The sequence below is a fragment of the Pelophylax lessonae genome (genome assembly GCF_965119305.1).
Source record: "Pelophylax lessonae genome assembly, chromosome: 1".
NCBI classification, from domain to species: Eukaryota; Metazoa; Chordata; class Amphibia; order Anura; family Ranidae; genus Pelophylax; species Pelophylax lessonae.
Window position 1 is genome coordinate 520,355,121 of NC_138768.1, and position 18,887 is coordinate 520,374,007.

An 18,887-nucleotide genomic window follows, 5' to 3' on the forward strand; every position below is an offset into this window, starting at 1 on the left:
CCCTGGTTCAATAATATAAAATGCTGTGCCAGAATATCTCTGGAGAGATCTGAAAATGGATGTGCACCAATGCTCCCCATCCAATCTGATGGAGCTCGAGAGGTCCTGCAAAAAAGAATGGGAGAAACTGCACAAAAATAGGTGTGCCAAGTATTTAAAAATACTTGAGGCTATAATTGGTGCCAAAAGGTGTTTCAACAAAGTATTGCACAAAGGCTGTGAATACTTATGTACATAGGATTTTTATTTTTAATAAATTTGCAAAGATTTCAAACAAACTACTTTCACGTTGTGATTATGGTGTATTGTTTGGAGAATTTTGAGGAAAATAATCAATTCTCGAATAAGGTTACAGCATAACAAAAAGGTGGAAAAAGTGAAGAGCTGTGAATACTTTCAGGTGCACTGTAGCAATTCTAAGGACAACATTTCACCAGGTTCTCCTTTAGCTGAAGGATTTTGGGAACGACCATGCTAAAACTTACATATTTCTGGCATAGCAATGGCACTAGTGAGGGGGTGCAAAACCAGCCAAAGTCCTCCTGCATCCAAAGGGCAATCAAATAATGGATGCCAGATCCAGCAATGTCTACATCTGAAGAAGGGAAATGTCTAGGGAATCCATAACCAAGAAAGACCAGGGTAATCCTTCAATTTTAATTGAGAAAAACCTCCATAAGAAGGGCAACAAACTCCTGCCAGGATAGGGTGGCTAGTGTGCTAAGATCACAGAGGATTTGTGCCTTGTGTTCAATCTCCTGCAGTTGGCAGCATAACTCACGGGTCAGGAACATGAGATGGGCCACTCACAGGTTGTTGAAGAATTTTGCATAAGGCTTCAACTTCCAACCTTTATTTAAAACCTCTGCTTATGTATGTTTTTTTTTTTTTTTTACATTTGCCCAATTTGAACTGCTTAGGTCAGCTAAAGATTTTACCTTAAAATTTTTCCTCGTAATAGGTTTGTTTTAGGTCCACAAGCTGTTGCTACGCATACAATTTGCGCTTAATATAATTGATCAGCAAAGTATGGGTTGGATGAAAAAGGGTATCTAATTGTACACAAGCTTTCCCCACTCCCCTCTGTGAAACATTGGCAGTTGTAGGCAGAGGTATTCTCTCAAAGTAACCCTCCAACCCCAGCAATATATCCAAGAGTTACTCGTCCTTTGTTTCAACACCAGGAACCAAAGGAAATACCAGCATCTTAATAGAGGAACACAGGCCTTTCCCTTCACCCCTGGTATCTCAAAGGAGCAGCAAGGGAATAAAAGAAAGTCAAGTATATGCTACTGGGGAGGGTCTGAATTAGTGAACTTTTTACTTTGCAAGGGCCAAAGCAAAAGTTCACATTTAACAAAAAAAAAAAAAAAAAAAATTATAAATGCACATATTTTTGCAGGTAAAGTGTGATTTTTATTTCTATAGGAGCCTGCACAGTACTGCACCTACACAATTCTCCCTCCAGCTTTCTGCTTGTACATCTGCACAGGCTTTCAGTTTGAAAGCTGTAGGAAGACTGAATGGACTACAAAAAGGTGCTCATCAGCATGCTCACAGTACATGCAAACTACTGTCTGCTGTAGTGGCAGATGGGAATTGTAGTTTATTCATCTACATATCCCTGTGAATAAATGATGTGAATGTCACAGGAAAGGGGGGGGGGGGTGAAGTGGAGGTGCTGAACATGTTACACCCTTAATACGTGTAATGTGTTCAAAAGGTGAATTTATCAATTAAAATTCTTACAGCAAACTCAGGAGTGGTCAGTGGTGTATCAAAACATACTGAAATAATCATTAAAAATATCAGGAAACAAAAAGGACTTACCCATGCGCCTGAAAGATGGGGAATTTTTTCTCTGGTACACTATCCAGCATTTCCTGCATTCCACACACACAGTACTCCATGACCATATACGTATTTTTAAAAATTAAGGATCAACATAGTTTCAAAGTATTCAAATCAAGAACTTTTAGAATTTCTGTCTTAGTTGTATGTTCCTTCCAATATTTACCTCTAATAAACAGATTACTGCAGGGCACATTGCATAGCAGAGATAGTCCACTCATCTGCAAACCATAAATGCATGCCCACACTTACATGGGATAGTCCCTAAAGCAGGGATCTTCAAACTACGGCCCTCCAGATGTTGCAGAATTACACATCCCATGATGCATTGTAAAACTGACATTCACATACATGACTAGGCATGATGGGAATTGTAGTTTCTGAACAACCGGAGGGCCATAGTTTGAAGACCCCTGCCCTAAAGTATTCTCCTCTTATTAGATATAAAAGATCAGCAGGTGTGACAGCTTATGTTAGGGTACCATTACCCTTCAACTGAAAGTTATGCTTATTGCTATGAGCCCTTTACACGTCAAAATTTCAGCTTTACCATAAAACTGTGTAATTGTCCTGGTCAGTGTCTCGCTAAACTGTGAAGCTAGTAGATAAAGAAGATCTAAAGAAGAAGATCTTTTACTTAAAAGGGACTCCTGGTTGTCATGCTAATGTTTTTTTCCTCAATACATTTTGAGCCACTGACCTCAAACAAATATGGAGGTATGGAATGATGAGACTCATTTACAACATCCATATTCCAGGTCCGTGCTTCTAAAACCACAGAGGTTAAGACACAGGCAGGCAACTAGCAGTGTGAGAACAATGTCAGCAATGGCAGCTCAAGTACTTCTCCTGACAGTCTATTTAAATGGAACATCCCTGTATTATAAAAATTACAACACAGGCTCCATTCGAAATGTTTAGTAATGGCAATCTACAGATACTAATTGCAGGTTTTTCAGTCACTGCATACCTTATTTTTCTTTTATTTTCCATTATTTTTATGGTGGCCATTTTTACTAAAGTCTGGTACACGTGGGTCAAATATTGGCTGGTTCAACAAAAATCATCTGACATTTTGCCTGTGTGTACATCAGCCTGTCCGAAGAATCCGGCTGAACGTCCGGCTTCTGTCGAACAGGCATGCTGGATAACCAGCTTCAGATTAGTGCTGGCAGCCAATGGCTTCCCCTGTTAGAACACAATACTCAGCAGGGAGATACTATACGATGTTAGTATAGCAAGCTCCTCAGTTTTCTTTTTGTGGAGCCCTCTAAGCTGAAAAAAAAAAGAAAAACCTTAGTGTGTATGAGGCATAAGGGCAGAATAAACCATCTCCCTTTACTTCCTGGAACCCTACCTAGAACTCTGGGGCTGCCTCCTGGAAAATGTGACAGGAACTTCCCAGGACACAGCTGTAAGTCCAAGGTGATGTTACCAGTGCCTTAAAGTGGAGCTCAACCCAAAAAGGGGAAATTCTACTTTAAAGCACTCCTCCCCCTTCTCCTAGGTTACATTTTGCATGTTTTTTTTCGGGGGGGGGGCAGATACCTAGTTTTAACAGGTACCCGCTGCCACTTCCCCTTGGATCACCTAGGTGAGCCAAACGGTAGTTCTCCTTTCCCCATCCTTTCCTGCAATCTTCTGGGACGTCACAGGTCCCAGAAGATTGCCCGTCCATTCAGGATGCACAGTGTGGCTCACACATGCGCAGTGCACACCCTGCTGTATGCCCACAGTTGTAATGTCCGCATCGGGGAGAGGAGAGGGAGAGAATTGATTGTTCGGGCGGCAACATCGCTGGATCTAGGTACAGGTGATTGTGTGTTTATGAAAAGTCAGTAGCTACAATTTTTATAGCTGCCGACTTTTCATAAAACACAAAAACAAGTGGAGATCCGCTTTCAGGAAACCAGGTAGTAGAAAAACAGTAAATTGTACAAAAAAAAAAACAGTAAAAGTAAAAAGCCAAAAATTTTTAAACTGATGAATTTAAGATGATTTATTGTCAGCGCGCAGATCTGCATGCTGCTTGTAGTGAAAGGTCCACTTTTAACCAACATGAAAACAGTAGGACATGAATTTTTATCACAACGATTACTTTTGGTGGACCCATCAAAAACCAAATAAAAAGGATACACGTCTTACCTTCTGCTTGTCATGAATAGAAAAAGATTTATTTGAGCACCATCATGTTCCCTACTGCCTAGTCTAGGGTTTCTCTACCAGGGTTCCTCCTGAGGTTGCTAGGGGTTCCTTGAGCAATGGGCAATTTCTGCCTCTCAGATAAGTTCCCAATGACCCCATTGTTCCTTTTAGCTATCTGTAAGGGGGTAAATCTTCCTAATGATGACAAGAGTAAGGAAAATTCTTTCCACTGACTGTCACACTAATGTGTCACGAGTTGAAGATTTTTAATTTTTAGCAGGGGTTCCCCGAGACCAGAAATTCATTTCAAGGGTTCCTCTGTGTTGAAAAGGTTAAGAAAGGCTGGCCTAGGCTATAGAGATTTGGTCTCTGACTGCTAGGTAAATTGCAGGTGATGTCATAAGAATTATGATTTTATATCATAAGAAATAAAGAGAGTTCACAGTTTTATTCAGACAGACCCTATCAGTGAGATAAAAGGGTGAGCAGGAAGAAGCCTGCTTATGTAATAAGGAAATATGGCTGCCCCTTGTAAACATGCAATTAAAGTAAATGTAAACCATCACCTTGTAAAACAACTCACACAGTTTGAAATGAAAGGCAAAACATTTGGGTATAGATATAAAAAATGAAACATTATAAATATCTTTTTTCCTCTCTCTTTTTTATAAGTGATCACATACCCTCTGTTCTCAGCTGCATAAGGATGTTAGAGAGAACAGCAGCACATGTGCTCCCCCCCACACAGGTATTCACTGGGAGGAGAGACAGCAGCACACTGGTCCTCCCAGTGAATGGCTGTGTGGGGGCATGGGCAGGGAAGCATGGTGTCAGGTCAAGTCAAATGTGATAAGGACAAAACGTGATCATTGGAGAGCATGCAGAGTTCTCAGCACAAACAACTCTGTCCTCTCATGCCTATTGTGGTCAGTTTCTGAAAGAAAGCAAAGGAACCGACAGGAACACCAGGGATTTAACACAAAAGAAGGAATACAAAGAGAACAGGATACTTTCTCATACAAGTACATGATACAGCAGGCACATATCAGGAATATGAAGTGTTTTTTTTTTTTTTTACATGGCTATTGTATAGGACACCAGGAATGGGTCCTGAAAGGGAGATCCGTTTCCCTATTTTTTGGGCTGTGTCCCTTTAAGGGGATAACCTATGTGCATTTTTGTAGTACTCATTATGCAGGGTAAGAGGTTCTGGGATAGTCCAGGTGGAGAGAAGAGGGGCGATTTACAGTTCTCACAATTGGCAAGTCCCTTTTTGAGACCCGGAATTTGGTTCAGAGACTCTGGATGGGAAAAACTCTCCAAGTTCCAAATCCAGGGAGTTTGGCCCTGAAGGGATTAAAACACATGCAAGGTAGTCTTGATAAAGCAACATTGAGAAAGCCACACGTCTGTGAAGGAATGTGGGGTGGTTCAGCTGTGAGGGAGTGAACTCACTAGAGACTAAGGGCTGGTTCACACCACATGCAGTCCAGTGCATTTTTTTTTCTGCAACAAAATCGCATGGACAGTAGGTTACACAGATTTTAATGACAACGTTCACACCACTGCAGTGCATTCCAGGAAGAACAGTTTCAGCTTGTATAATAGCAGTGTGAACAGTAAGCTTTTATGGAACTTTCAGCAAGTTTTGCATAGCTTTTGGCACGCATCGATCCTTTTTCCCTAGGTTTTAAAGCGCCCTTCAACTCCTGTTTAAAAAGGTTGTCCACCGATCTTAAAGGGAGTGCTGACTATCACTTTAAACAAGCTGCTAGCAGGCTTTCAACAAATTTCAGTGGTGCTGAAGCCTGCTAGCAGCAGTTAGGTGACAATCAGCACTCCCTTTACGATCGGTGTATGACATTTTCAAACTGAAACTAAAGTTTAAAAGATTCAAAAAAGCTTGCTTAATGGTCTGCAAATGCATTGTAAAAGCTTGCTGGTTCACATCGCTCTTATACAGGCTGAAGCCCGTGTGAAACAGGCCTTAGTAACCTCAGGCTAGTACATTTCCAATTGGAAAAGCTGATTGTGTAATGCTCAAATCAAGAGGAATGCTTGCAATAACTCTGCACCCTTGGGGTGGAAAAGAAGACATCTTCAAATCAAAGACAAAAGGCATTCCAAAGTCTGTGCAAGTTCTATCCTTCCTTCTGGTTAATACATCATACAGGCACCCCTATTAATGCCTGATAGAAGAAGAAAGGAGGAGCAGTTCTTAAAGTTCCATACAAACAGGCCGAATGTCAGGAGACCAGCCAGTTCATAAAAAAGAAAAATGGTTACATTCGGCCCATGTGTAGGTCGGTCTGTCTGACAGAAGCCGGTGGTTTGGCTGGCTTCTGTCTGACATGCATTCTGGAAAAACAACAGCCGGCCGACTCCAGATCAGCGCTCTCAGCCAATGGCGGAGAGCTCTGATCAGAGTGTTCTGGAGGGGAGAACGGTTAGAACACAATAGAACATCAGGGGAGATCGCTGTACTAACATTGGATAATTAGTACAGCAGCTTCGACCCTTTTTTTGTTAAAGAGAAGTAAAGCCTGAAAAAAAAAAAAAAAAATATATATATATATATATATATATATATATATATATATATATATATATATATATATATATATATATATATATTTTGGTTACCTGCAAAGTAAATGAATAATGTGCTAGTATGCAACGCATACTAGCACATCATGTGACACTTGGGAAGGATAATTTCCATGCTAGGATATATATAACAGGCTGCAGGCTACATCACATATGCCAATGAAGGAATATGAAGCTAGAAGTCAGAGGGAGGGATAGGTGGCGCTGCCTATAAAGAACTGTGGGTGTATCCAAGTAAACCACTAATGTGTAAGGATCTAAAGTAAGTATTAGACCAGAAAGGAGGCATTTGTAACCAATAGGGAATCCGATATGGGTCTATATTGTGAAAATCAATGAATTCAAGTGCTCTGGTGACACGTAATAAATGAAGAATCAATAAACAATCTCACAAAATCTATATTAAACCAAAGTGGTATATAAAGTGCTCTATGTGTAAAGTGCAAACAGTGAGTTCAAAAAATATAGAAATATAAAGTGACTTGTGGCAAATAGGAAAAAAAAATATTATAAAAAAACAAACAGTGTATAGGTGTGAATCATGCAAAACCACAATGTGTTGCTCTTCAAACCAATAAATAAATAAGTCCATAAAAAGGTGATAAAGTGCAGAAGTTGATGCAAATTGCAATCTCCAGTGGTCAACCGTGAAGGTGGATACAATCATGCCAAAACCCACACTTACCAGAATATGGAACCCCTCCTGCAGGGGTCATAGGGATTAGCAATCAAAAAGCTGTACATTTCCTCTCCTCCTCTACATGCCCAGTCATGGGAGCAGGGGGGGGCAGAATATAGAAACCCCAAACAAGTGCCACAAACACCACAATATCCTAATATGCTCGATTCCAAGGCATATCATTACAGGTAAATGGGGATGGGAAAAATATCTCAGTGTGAATCCAAAAAATACATTTTATGCCAAAGAAGTAAAGGTTGTTTGTACTTACAAAGTAAGGCAGCGTATGTGGTAAAGGCAGGCGTTGTGTCCGGAACACAATGCGTTCACAGACCAACTTCTGCACTTTATCACCTTTTTATGGACTTATTTATTCATTGGTTTGAAGAGCAACACATTGTGGTTTTGCATGGTTCACAACTATAGACTGGGTTTTATTTTTATTTTTTTTATGTACATTCGTTTTTTTCTCTTTCCCATTTGGCACAATTTATTATATTGATATATTTTTTGAGTTCACTGTATGCGCTTAGCACATAGAGCACTTTATATACCACCTTGGTTTAATATAGTTCTAGGAGATTATCGTTTGATTCTTTATCTATTACGTATCACTAGAGCACTTTAATTCATTGGAATATAGACACATATAGGATTCCCTAGAATATAGACCCATATAGGATTCCCTAGAATATAGACACATATAGGATTCCCTATTGGTTACAAACACCTCCTTTCTGGTCTAATGCTTACTTTAGAGCCTTACACATTAGTGGTTTACTTGGATACACCAACAGTTCCTTTTTAGACAGCGCCACCTATCCCTCCCTCTGATTCCAATTATGTGACACTTACCTGCAAATGAAGCCCACGTCGTCCCCGCTGGAGGCCGCATCCATTTTCGCCTGTCTTCCTTCTGGGTCTGTGGACTCTGGCTGTGAATGCGTGCAGGAGCGGCCAGTCACAGCACAGGGCTCTGAAGAATTGGCACGGGCAGCCGTTCCTTATGACAGCATTGGCTGCATGCACTGTAAATAGCCCCTAAACCAGTGATGGCGAACCTTGACACCCCAGATGTTTTGGAACTACATTTCCCGTGGTGCATGGGAAATGTAGTTCCAAAACATCTGGGGTGTCAAGGTTCGCCATCACTCTCCTAAACGGTGCAAGTTTAGGAGATATTTACAGTACCTAAAAGGGAAAAACTGAATTTTTGTAAAATCTTACCGTAAAATTCCTTTCTCTGAGTCCTTCGACAGTCGCCGCCACTTCATAATCTTCACTAATGGGGTAATTGACCTTTGCTCCGCAGGAGTAGCTAGGCAACAAGATTTGTTAATATCAAAGCTTTTAGCATATCACACCCCTAGGGGGTGGTCCCCTCAGTCAATACCTCCCTGCTTCCTGCATTCTCAACTCAGTTTCAGTAGCATAGCAGTAGAGTACATAAACAAACCCCAAAAGAGGGGCGGGGCGGCGACTGTCGGAGGACTCAGAGAAAGGAATTTTACGGTAAGATTTTACAAAAATTCCGTTTTCTCTTACGTCCTCCGACAGTCGCCGCCACTTCATAATCTTCACTAATGGGGACGTCCCAGAGCAGTGTAGACATGAGGGGTGGGAAAAACGCAGCCGCGCCTAAAGCAACGCAGTACCCACAGAAAAAAGAACCTTACCAAAGTAAGAGAACCAACTGGGCAACAGGAAAAATGTGCTCAACAGGAGCAACAACCCAGGAAGAACAAGTAACCTAGGGGTAAACACACCCCCAACAGCCAAGGACCCAAACAAGGGACCCTAAGGCACTGCCGCACTAAGAACTTTACGGCCAAAGGAAGCATCTGCCGATGCCTGAACATCCACCTTGTAAAATTTTGAGAAGGTGTGAACGGACGACCAAGTCGCCGCCTTACACACCTGGGCCACAGAAGCCTGATGACGATAGGCCCAAGACGTGCTCAGAGACCTGGTAGAGTGCGCCTTCACAGGGAAAGGAGGAACCTTCCCCTTCAAAGCATAGGCTTGCACAATGGTCTGTCTGATCCATTTGGCGATGGTCGCAGCCGACGCCGCCATGCCCTTCTGAGGACCCTCTGGAAGGACAAATAGAGAATCCGACTAGCGAAAGGATTTTGTCGATGACAGGTAAACTCTGATCCCCCGGACAACATCCAAGGCATGCAAAGCCACCCCCTTTGGATGCTTAGGCTTCGCGCAAAGCGAAGGCAAGACAATGTCCTCATTGAGGTGAAATTCCGAGATCCTCTTCGGAAGAAAAGAAGGGTTAGGTCGTAAGACCACCTTATCCAAGTGAATCACCAAGTAGGGAGAGCTGCAGGACAAGGCCGCCAGCTCCGATACCCTGCGAGCCGAAGTGATCGCCACCAAAAAGGCAACCTTCCTGGACAACAGAGACAACGAGATCTCCCTGATCTTCTCAAAAGGAGCATGCTGCAACACGGACAGAACAAGGTTCAAGACCCATGGAGGTAAAGGGTCCCTCCGAGGAGGGGCCAAGTGTCGCACCCCTTGAACAAAGGTGCTAACCAAAGAATTAGACGCCACAGGGCGTTGAAAGAGAACAGCCAGCGCAGAAATCTGACCCTTAATCGTGGCCAACGCCAAACGCTGGTCCACGCCCGTTTGAAGGAAAGCCAACACTCTCGATACCGAGTACGAGCGAGGGGAATACCCCCTGGACTCACACCAGGCAAAATACGCCTTCCAAGTACGGTAGTAAATCTTCCCCGAAGAGGCTTTTCTAGCCTTGATCAAAATGGGAATGACCTCAGGGGAGAGACCCCTATCCTTCAGGACCTGGCTTTCAACAGCCAGGCCGTTAAAGCCAGCAACTGTAAAGCAGGATGGAATATCGGTCCTTGAGACAGGAGATCTTCTCGAAGAGGCAGACGCCACGGAGCGTCGACCGCCAGATTCACGAGGTCTGCGTACCAAGACCGGCGAGGCCAGTCTGGCGCCACCAGAATCACCGCGTGCGGTTCCGAGGCCAACCGGCGAAGGAGCCTGGACAGCAGCTGAATCGGTGGAAAGGCATACATCAGACGATACTGATGCCAGGGTGCCACTAACGCGTCCGAGGCGTCTGCCTGAGGATCGCGCGTCCTTGCACGAACCTTTCCACCTTGTTGTTTAGACGAGACGCAAACAGGTCCACATCTGGGGAACCCCACTTCGCGCACAACAACTGAAAGACATCCGGGTGAAGGGACCATTCCCCCTGGTCCAGGGTCTGGCGACTCAGATAATCCGCCTGCCAGTTCTCCACCCCCGGAATGTGAACTGCAGAGATCGCCGGGACGTACGTCTCGGCCCAAGGCAGAATGTCGGCTACTTCCCGAGCCGCTCGGGCACTCCTGGTGCCCCCTTGGTGGTTGATGTAGGCCACCGCTGTGGCATTGTCCGTCTGCACCCGAACCGGACGGCCCTGAAGCCTGTCCGTCCAACGCAGAAGGCAGAGATTTATCGCTCGCAATTCCAGAATGTTGATCGGAAGGGAGGATTCCTCCTCCGACCAAGTTCCCTGGGCGGACAGAACGCCCAGAACACCACCCCAGCCCGACAGGCTGGCATCCGTGGTGATCACCGTCCACGACAAAGGACGAAAGGACTTGCCCCCCGACACCGCCGGGGACTGGAGCCACCACAAAAGACCCCTTCGGGTGAGGCGGCTCAACGAAATCCGCAGATCCAGAGATTGCGGACGCCCGTCCCACTTGGCCAGGATCTCCGCCTGAAGATCCCTCGTGTGAAACTGGGCGAAGGGAATCGCCTCGAAAGCCGAGACCATCAATCCCAGATCCAGATACCCCAAGACAGAGATGCCCTGGGCTCTCAATAAAGCCAGGACCGGCGCAAGCACCTTGGTGAACACCCGCGGAGCCGAAGCGAGACCAAAGGGTAACGCCATGAATTGGTAATGATCCTCCGCAATGGGGAATCGAAGGTACCTCTGGTGACCCTCGAAAATGGGGATGTGAAGGTACGCATCCTTCAAGTCGATGGAGGCCATGGATTCCCCCGGAACCAGGGCAGCCACCACCGAGCGCAAGGATTTCATGCGGAACTTGCGAACCCGCACAAAGCGGTTCAGAGCTTTTAAGTCCAAAATCGGACGTACCTTGCCCTCCTTTCTGGGCACAGTGAACAGATTGGAATAGAACCCCCAAAATCTGTCCCGATGAGGCACCGGAACCACCACTCCCTGTGCCCGCAGGTCCCGCACCGCCAGGTGCAGATCCTGCAAGCGCTCCGGAAACAGCTGAAGATTTGAGGGAAAAAATCTGCTCGCCGGCCGAGAGAGAAACTCGATCTTGTATCCAGATCGAACGATTTCCTTAACCCACCTGTCCCGAATGCGGGCCAGCCAGGGTTGAAGAAAACCGAGCAAACGTCCCCCCACCCCAGAACCGGGTGAGGGCGCCCCTTCAGGCCGAATTGGTATGGGCAGCGGACCCGGACTGGCCGGACTTCTGCTTACCTGCCCACGGCTTCTTCTGGGAGCCTTGGCCCTTGAAGGGCTTGCCCCTATCTTGCGACCGAAAGGCACGAAAGGACCCCTGAGAGGGCCTAAACAAGGTATTCTTCTTATTCTTGTGAGTTTGGGGTAAGAGAGTGCTCTTACCCCCGGAAATTCCCTTTATCAGAGTATCCAAAGACTCGCCAAAAAGGCGAGATCCTGCGTAGGGCAAATTAGCTAAAGTCTTGCGAGATGATTGGTCAACCGACCAACATTTCAGCCATATCAGGCGACGGTTCAATACCGCCACACTTGAGAGGCGTGCAGCCAAAGGGACTAAATCCAAGTCCGCATCACACAAATACATGACACCCTGATGAATTTGATCCACCATAGCCAATGTTGTCGGTGGAGCAGAGTCAGCCACCAGGGTGCGCCTGAGCACCTGCGCCCAATCCGCAATAGCCTGAGCTGCCAAAATGGAAGCAAAAATAGGCTTCAGCATAGAACCAGCAACCGTATAAGCATGACGGGCAAGAGACTCCAATCTGCTGTCCGTAGGGTCCCGGAACACCGGGGTATCCTCAGCAGGGATCGCAGTAGATTTATTTAAAACCGCCAGCGCGTGATCCACCTGAGGCGGCACACACCAACGCTCATCAGTGGTGGGTGTAAATGGATAACGCAGCTTGAACTTACTTGGCACAGTAAAGGGCTTCTTTAAATTGCGCCATTGCTCATAAACAGCGCGCTGAAATTCCGCAGGGCAGGGAAAAACCTGCGCTGTTTTGCGTTTCCTTTGCGTCCCATAAGAGGACATCAAAGCAGGAGGACATGGTTCATCCTGCAAACGCAGTGTTTCCTTGATAGAAGCAACCAACTCATCCATGAGTGCAAGCTCTTCAGGCGAGCCAGGGGGAGAATTATCAACCCCTTCTACCTCAGCCTCCCCCTCAGACCCCCCCCAAGGTCCAGAGATGAGCGAGACCCTGAGAAGGGCACTCCAGCCATAGCAGCCCCATCGCCCTCTGAATCAGAGGAAATAGACAATCTGGGCCGTTTTGTGGATCGATCAGCCATTAGCATCTGCACCTGAGAAGCCAAGTTCGCCACAATAGCAGCCAGATCAGCCCCCTCGGGGGATGCAGCAGCCCCTTGGCCCCCCACCAAGGTGGGAGGAAACTTGCAATCCTGAGAATCCATGCCCCAGCAATAATTGAAAAAAGGAGGACTGCCCCTTTAAGACCGCGGCGAGCATAGCCCACCGCACACTACTGTATGTACCGACCCCCACAGGGATAAGGACACTGAGCAAGGAAATACAGGAAAAGGAAAGGTAAAAACCTGGAGAGACCACACAGGCTGCTGCCACCGATCGCTGTTCCAGAGCAAAAGGAAGTGATGCAATGACTGACTGCCCTATAAAGCCTATGCAGGCTACACAAACATGGCCGCTCGGCCGAGGCATTTCAGGCAATGAGAAAATGGCGCAGACATTTGGCTGTATGATCGATCGCCGCCAAAATGGCGGCGTTTGGCGCCAAAACACAACGCCGTACCACCCAGGGCCGGTCACCATAATTTGCTGCAAAAAATGGCGGGCCGTAGTAGCGGCCGCCGCACAGCATGTCCAAGCCCAGTCTGCCCCATACTCTCACATAGCAGAGCGGGAGAGCCCCCCCCCCCCCCCGCAGCCCACAGAAAGGCAGCTAATCCACACAGGAATCTGACAGGGAGCTCAGCACATACACAGACATGCAGGGTCACACAGTCACAGACTGACACCCAAAAACAGACAGGTCCCTACATAGAATTGCACTTACCAGTCCGGATGGCGTGGGGAGCCTTCTCCAGCGACCAAACCGCTGCCTTGAGGACAGGGAGTGTCGCAGCCAGGATGCAGTGGAACTGCTGTGCGAAACCGCAAATGGCGTCCGGTGAGGTAGCCACCTCACAGGCAGCATCCCTGCAGCGAACAGGGATGGGTCGTTCAATATGCCAGGGAAACCTGAGCTGAACGCTCGATGGCAGGCTGGGAAGCCCCTGGCCCTGAACCCTGGGATCCAGGGTGGCCAGTCCGAGACCCAGCTCCGCATGATCATCTTCATCCGAAGAAACTAAACTAATGCTGAGAAAAAGAACAGCTAAGTAAAAGAAAGAGAAAAATACTCAAAATAAAATCAAAAAGAGGATAGAAGGCTGAGACTGAAAGCCCCAGCACAGGATCAGCCAGCTACTCCTAAGCTAGGCATTAGAAACTGAGTTGAGAATGCAGGAAGCAGGGAGGTATTGACTGAGGGGATCACCCCCTAGGGGTGTGATATGCTAAAAGCTTTGATATTAACAAATCTTGTTGCCTAGCTACTCCTGCGGAGCAAAGGTCAATTACCCCATTAGTGAAGATTATGAAGTGGCGGCGACTGTCGGAGGACGTAAGAGAAACATTGTTATTAGCTTACCTATAGGCAGTGTTGGGGGTAACGAGTTACAAAGTAACGGATTACAGTAACTACATTACTTTTTTTGGTAACGAAGTAACGTAACTAGTTACAATACTAATATTGGTAACTACACTACTTTACTAGGCTATAGGAGGTAACTACACTACTTTACTAGGCTATAGGAGGTAACTACACTACTTTACTAGGCTAAAGGAGGTAACTACACTACTTTACTAGGCTAAAGGAGGTAACTACACTACTTTACTAGGCTATAGGAGGTAACTACACTACTTTACTAGGCTATAGGAACGCGCTTTCCTGCGTTACCCAAGCCGTGCGATACAATCGTTATTTCGAAGAATAGAGAGGGATGAAGTTTATGACTTTTTGTTGCACTTTATGTTTTATTCTGTTTTTTCAGGTTTTCTTCTCATGTTTCCCAAAGCCTGTGTTTATACAATAAACTCTATGCAGAAAGAGTGTCATGCATCTTCTTCTACACGGTCAATTAAGAAAGAGGAAGGTAAAGTAATAAGTAATGAAGTTACTTTTCAAATACAGTAACTAGTAAAGTAATCTCGTTACAATTTACAGAAGTAACTAGTTACATTTTTTGAGTAACTACCCCAACACTGCCTATAGGTGCAAGCATTACAGGGGGGGTATACAACCACTTTAAACCAAATGGGTCGAAAAAAAAAAAAAAAAAAATTGTGTGTACCAGGCATAACAGCAGAGCAGTCAGAGAACAAGCATGTCCATCTGTCTGATATTACCAGGGATATATATTTGTCCATTCTATGGCCATTCTTGGTCAGTTTTCTTGAGACAAAAAAAGTCTATCAAATCATTAAAATAGCCATTCTCCAGTTGAGCTGCTAGACAAACCTAAATTGCTTTTACAAGGAAAGAAACCACAAACATAAGCTTTCACCAATTTCATTATCAACAGGAAACTGACACGAGAAGGATATATCTTTTGCTTTTCTTCATTGTATAAAACATCTACCAGCTGGATCACATTGCGATGCCTCAAGCGCCTCAGTAGCTGAATTTCTCTGAAAAAAAAAAAAAAGGGAAGAACTAGCAGTATTACCATATTAGATAGAAGAAAAACACACAAGAGAAACAGGATGTTAAAACATACAAAAGACAGCAGGAAGTTATGATTGTTAACACCTTTTATACACGAGAAAAGATCCAAATTTTAAAGGGCCTTCTTTAGATTTGGGAAGGTACCTCTACAGGTAACAAATGGTGCCCACACACTAGATGAACAATTGTTTGAAAATCTGTCATTTGGACAGTTCGTTGGTTTTTTAGCTAATAATTGGGCACAAAACGGAAATCGGTGGGGATGTTTTGGAGCAAAAAAGAACAAGTTTGGAAAATTTCTGCTGAATAATCGATAAATTGAAAGGTGAAAGTAGAACTACAGGCAAAACTTTTTTTTTTACCCATTTTGGATAGAGTAAGGCAGGGTTTATAAGCCCTGTAAGGTTTATTTTTGTCATCTGTGTCCCATTGGCGAGATTTACCTTCCTGTCCCATAGCCAAACAGGAAGTGAGAGGAAATGCCTGCAAATTTAAAGTGGAGTTCCACCCTAAAATTTAACTTCAGTCAATCTTCTTGCTCCAGGGTCACCTGAAAAACAAATGGATAATCGCAATTTTTGTTTATTTTTTTTTTTTACTTACCTTGTTTTAGAAGAGAATATACTCGCCTTACTTCCTCTTCCTCCCTCTGCGGCCACGGCCCGTCGTCACTTCCTGGCTTGCAAGGATTCCTGGGAGCTGAACGTCATCGCTCCCAGGAATCAATGCGCCTGCACCGGCCCCGACGTCAGTTCCGGTGCAGGCACGTCATACCTTGCTAAACAGCTTCTGGGCATGCCCAGAAGCTGTGCAGGGATGACGCTGCAGCCCCAGAAGTGACGGCAGGGCCGGTGCAGTGCATCATGGGACCGAAGAGGACGCAGAAGAGGATCACGCTGGCTTCAGCTGCCCACACCTTAGATGGCAGCGCTGGACAATACATTTTCAAGGTAAGTATTTCTTCTAAAAGGTAAGTGCAACCTGGGACAGTTCAGAGGCTATCCATTGTGGAATGCACTAGCCCTGACTGTCCCGGGGGTATTTTTATGTATTTTTTTTTTTTGTTTTAGGTGGAATTTCCCTTTTAAGGAATCTCTTGGGGAACCCCAGGTCACCAGAACTAGTGTCCCCTTTGGAAGATTTCCCCTCTATTGCTTTTTAAAAAGGGACAACCCAAAATTTGGGATTTTTTTACCATCGCTTTTAATGATAATGGTAAACAGGACATATAGAGAGGGTAAATCTCCCCAACGGGGGCACAGACAGCGATAAAAACTGATAGGTGTTCTAATCCATCTCCCCTCTAGCCAAAAAAGTTATGCCTTTAGTTATACTTTAATGCGTTTCTCGTATGAACTGTTTGCACTAAGCATATGTGACAAAATGAATGAAAAATGGATGTCCTTTGAACGATCAATCAAAATTCCATCATTACATGATGGTAAAATAGTTTGCTATCATGGCCGAGTATTAGTTAATCGAAAAGGAGTTCAAACTACTTTTTGTATGGTATATGGCCAGCATAAGAATTTTCTTTTCAATTTCGCACCATTAGTGGGCTGCAGCAACAATTGACTTCTGTGCGGCCATCAAACTTGAGTTATCGGGCATGTTGGAAATTTTTGAAAAAACAAAAAAAAATTTCTAATTAAATGATGGGAGAATCGTATGAGAAATAATTGAAAAACAAAACAAATGCGCTTGAGCACAAGGAAAATTCCCAGAAAGAAAAGAAGATTTCCGGCCACAAAAACTATTTTCTGTAGCAACACGAGGTGACTGAAGGATTGATTGGTCAAATTTTAAAACCTTGGTACTTATGGCACCAAAATAATTGTGTGCTTTAAATTGCTTCCAGCATTATTCCGGTTTATTCTTGCAGGAAGCTGCCATTTTGCTGAAGCCCAGAGCCCCTGAACAGCAGTAAATTTTTAGGCTGTCAGGGGATCGGCCTCCAGTGGTTCTGTTTTTTTAGCTCAATGCCTAAAAGAAACAGCAACTGACCATGTGCAGAGCAGGGTGAGGCAGTATATTACTGGATATTAAACCGTATATGCACTTATTTGTAATGTTTTACATAGCTATACCTGCAAAAGTATGCATCTTTTTTCAGATCCTTGGAGAGTTCTTTGCCATGAGGTCAAAGATCAAGTGAGAGTGATAACACCAAATTTAACACACCTGCTCCCCATTCACACCCGAGACCTTGTAACACTAATGAGTCACATGACACCGGGGAGGGAAAATGGCTAATTGGGTTTAATTTGGACATTTTCACTTAGGGGTGTACTCACTTTTGTTGCCAGAGGTTTAGACATTATTGACTGTGTGTTGAGTTATTTTGAGGGGACAGGAAATTTACATTGTTATACAAGCTGTACACTCACTGCTTTACATTGTAGCAAAGTGTCATTTTTTCCAGTGTCACATGAAAAGTTAAAATAAAATATTTACAAAAATGTGAGGGGTGTACTCACTTTTGTGAGATACGATTATATATATCTATCTCTCTCTCTATCTCTCTATATCTCAATACTCAATGGAAGGTAATGAATGGCTATTTAATTTAATGAATCAAAAATGTATCACAAAAAAGTGAATATGTGCAAATTGTGTCATGCATTAAAATTGGTACCAAGACTCACATCCTACAAACCTAAAAACATGCATCCACCTCTCAATAAATTTACTGTTTAACCACTTAAGGACCAAGCCTATTTCTGACATGTTGTTTACAAGTTAAAAATAAGTATTTTTTGCTAGAAAATTACTTAGAACCCCCAAATAAATAAATATATTATATATTATATTTTTTTTTTTTTTAGCAAAGACTCTGGAGAATAAAATGGTGGTTGTTGCAATATTTTTTGTCACGCGATATTTGCGCAATGGTCCTTCAAACGCATTTTTTTTTTCCCGAAAAAATAAATTTAAAGGAATGTTAAAAAAAAAAAAAAAACACTAAACAGTAAAGTTGGCCCAATTTTTTTGTATATTGTGAAAGATGTCACAGTAAATAGATACCTAACATGTTACAGTTTAAAATTGCACACACTCGTGGAATGACAACAAACTACGGTATTTAAAAATCTCCATAAGCGACGCATTAAAACATTTTTAACGGTTACCAGTTTAGAGTTACAGAGGTCTTTTTTTAGAAATTTTGCTCTTGCTCCGACGATCGCATCGATACCTCACGTGTGATTAATAAAAATATCCGATTACTTTTATTGCTGTAACAAGGAATGTAAACATCCCTTGTTACAGTAATAGGCAGTGACAGGTACTCTTTATGGACTCGGACCAGCCAGCAGATGGCTGGTTTCTTGGGTCGCCAGATGGGAGGGGACACCCAGGAACAGCCATGGAAGGCGGTGGGAGGGGCATCCCTTCCTGCTTGCTGGGATAACAGCCGAATGGCTGCTGAGCTGCATTGGCTGTTTTCTCCTGAAAGCCAACCGCCGGCTCTAAAAACCGGTAGCAGGTTGATGCCTGCAGCTGCAGGCCTCACCCCGATACAACCACATCTGCAGGCCGACGTACAGGTACTTCGGTTTGAGGGAAATGATTAAGGAAGCCCCTGTATACATCA

The 18,887-nt window shown here is 44.3% G+C and overlaps 1 protein-coding gene across 1 annotated transcript in view; it reads right to left on the minus strand.

The window, feature by feature from the left end:
* Positions 1-18,887, minus strand: part of STK11 (serine/threonine kinase 11) — a 90,526-nt gene that overhangs the window by 47,797 nt on the left and 23,842 nt on the right. The window contains exons 2-3 of the mRNA XM_082248165.1: positions 15,175-15,258; positions 1,831-1,920 (exon numbers count right to left, since the gene is read on the minus strand). Of these exons, the coding sequence (XP_082104291.1) occupies positions 1,831-1,920; positions 15,175-15,258 (174 nt within the window). The remainder of the gene's footprint in view (positions 1-1,830; positions 1,921-15,174; positions 15,259-18,887) is intronic.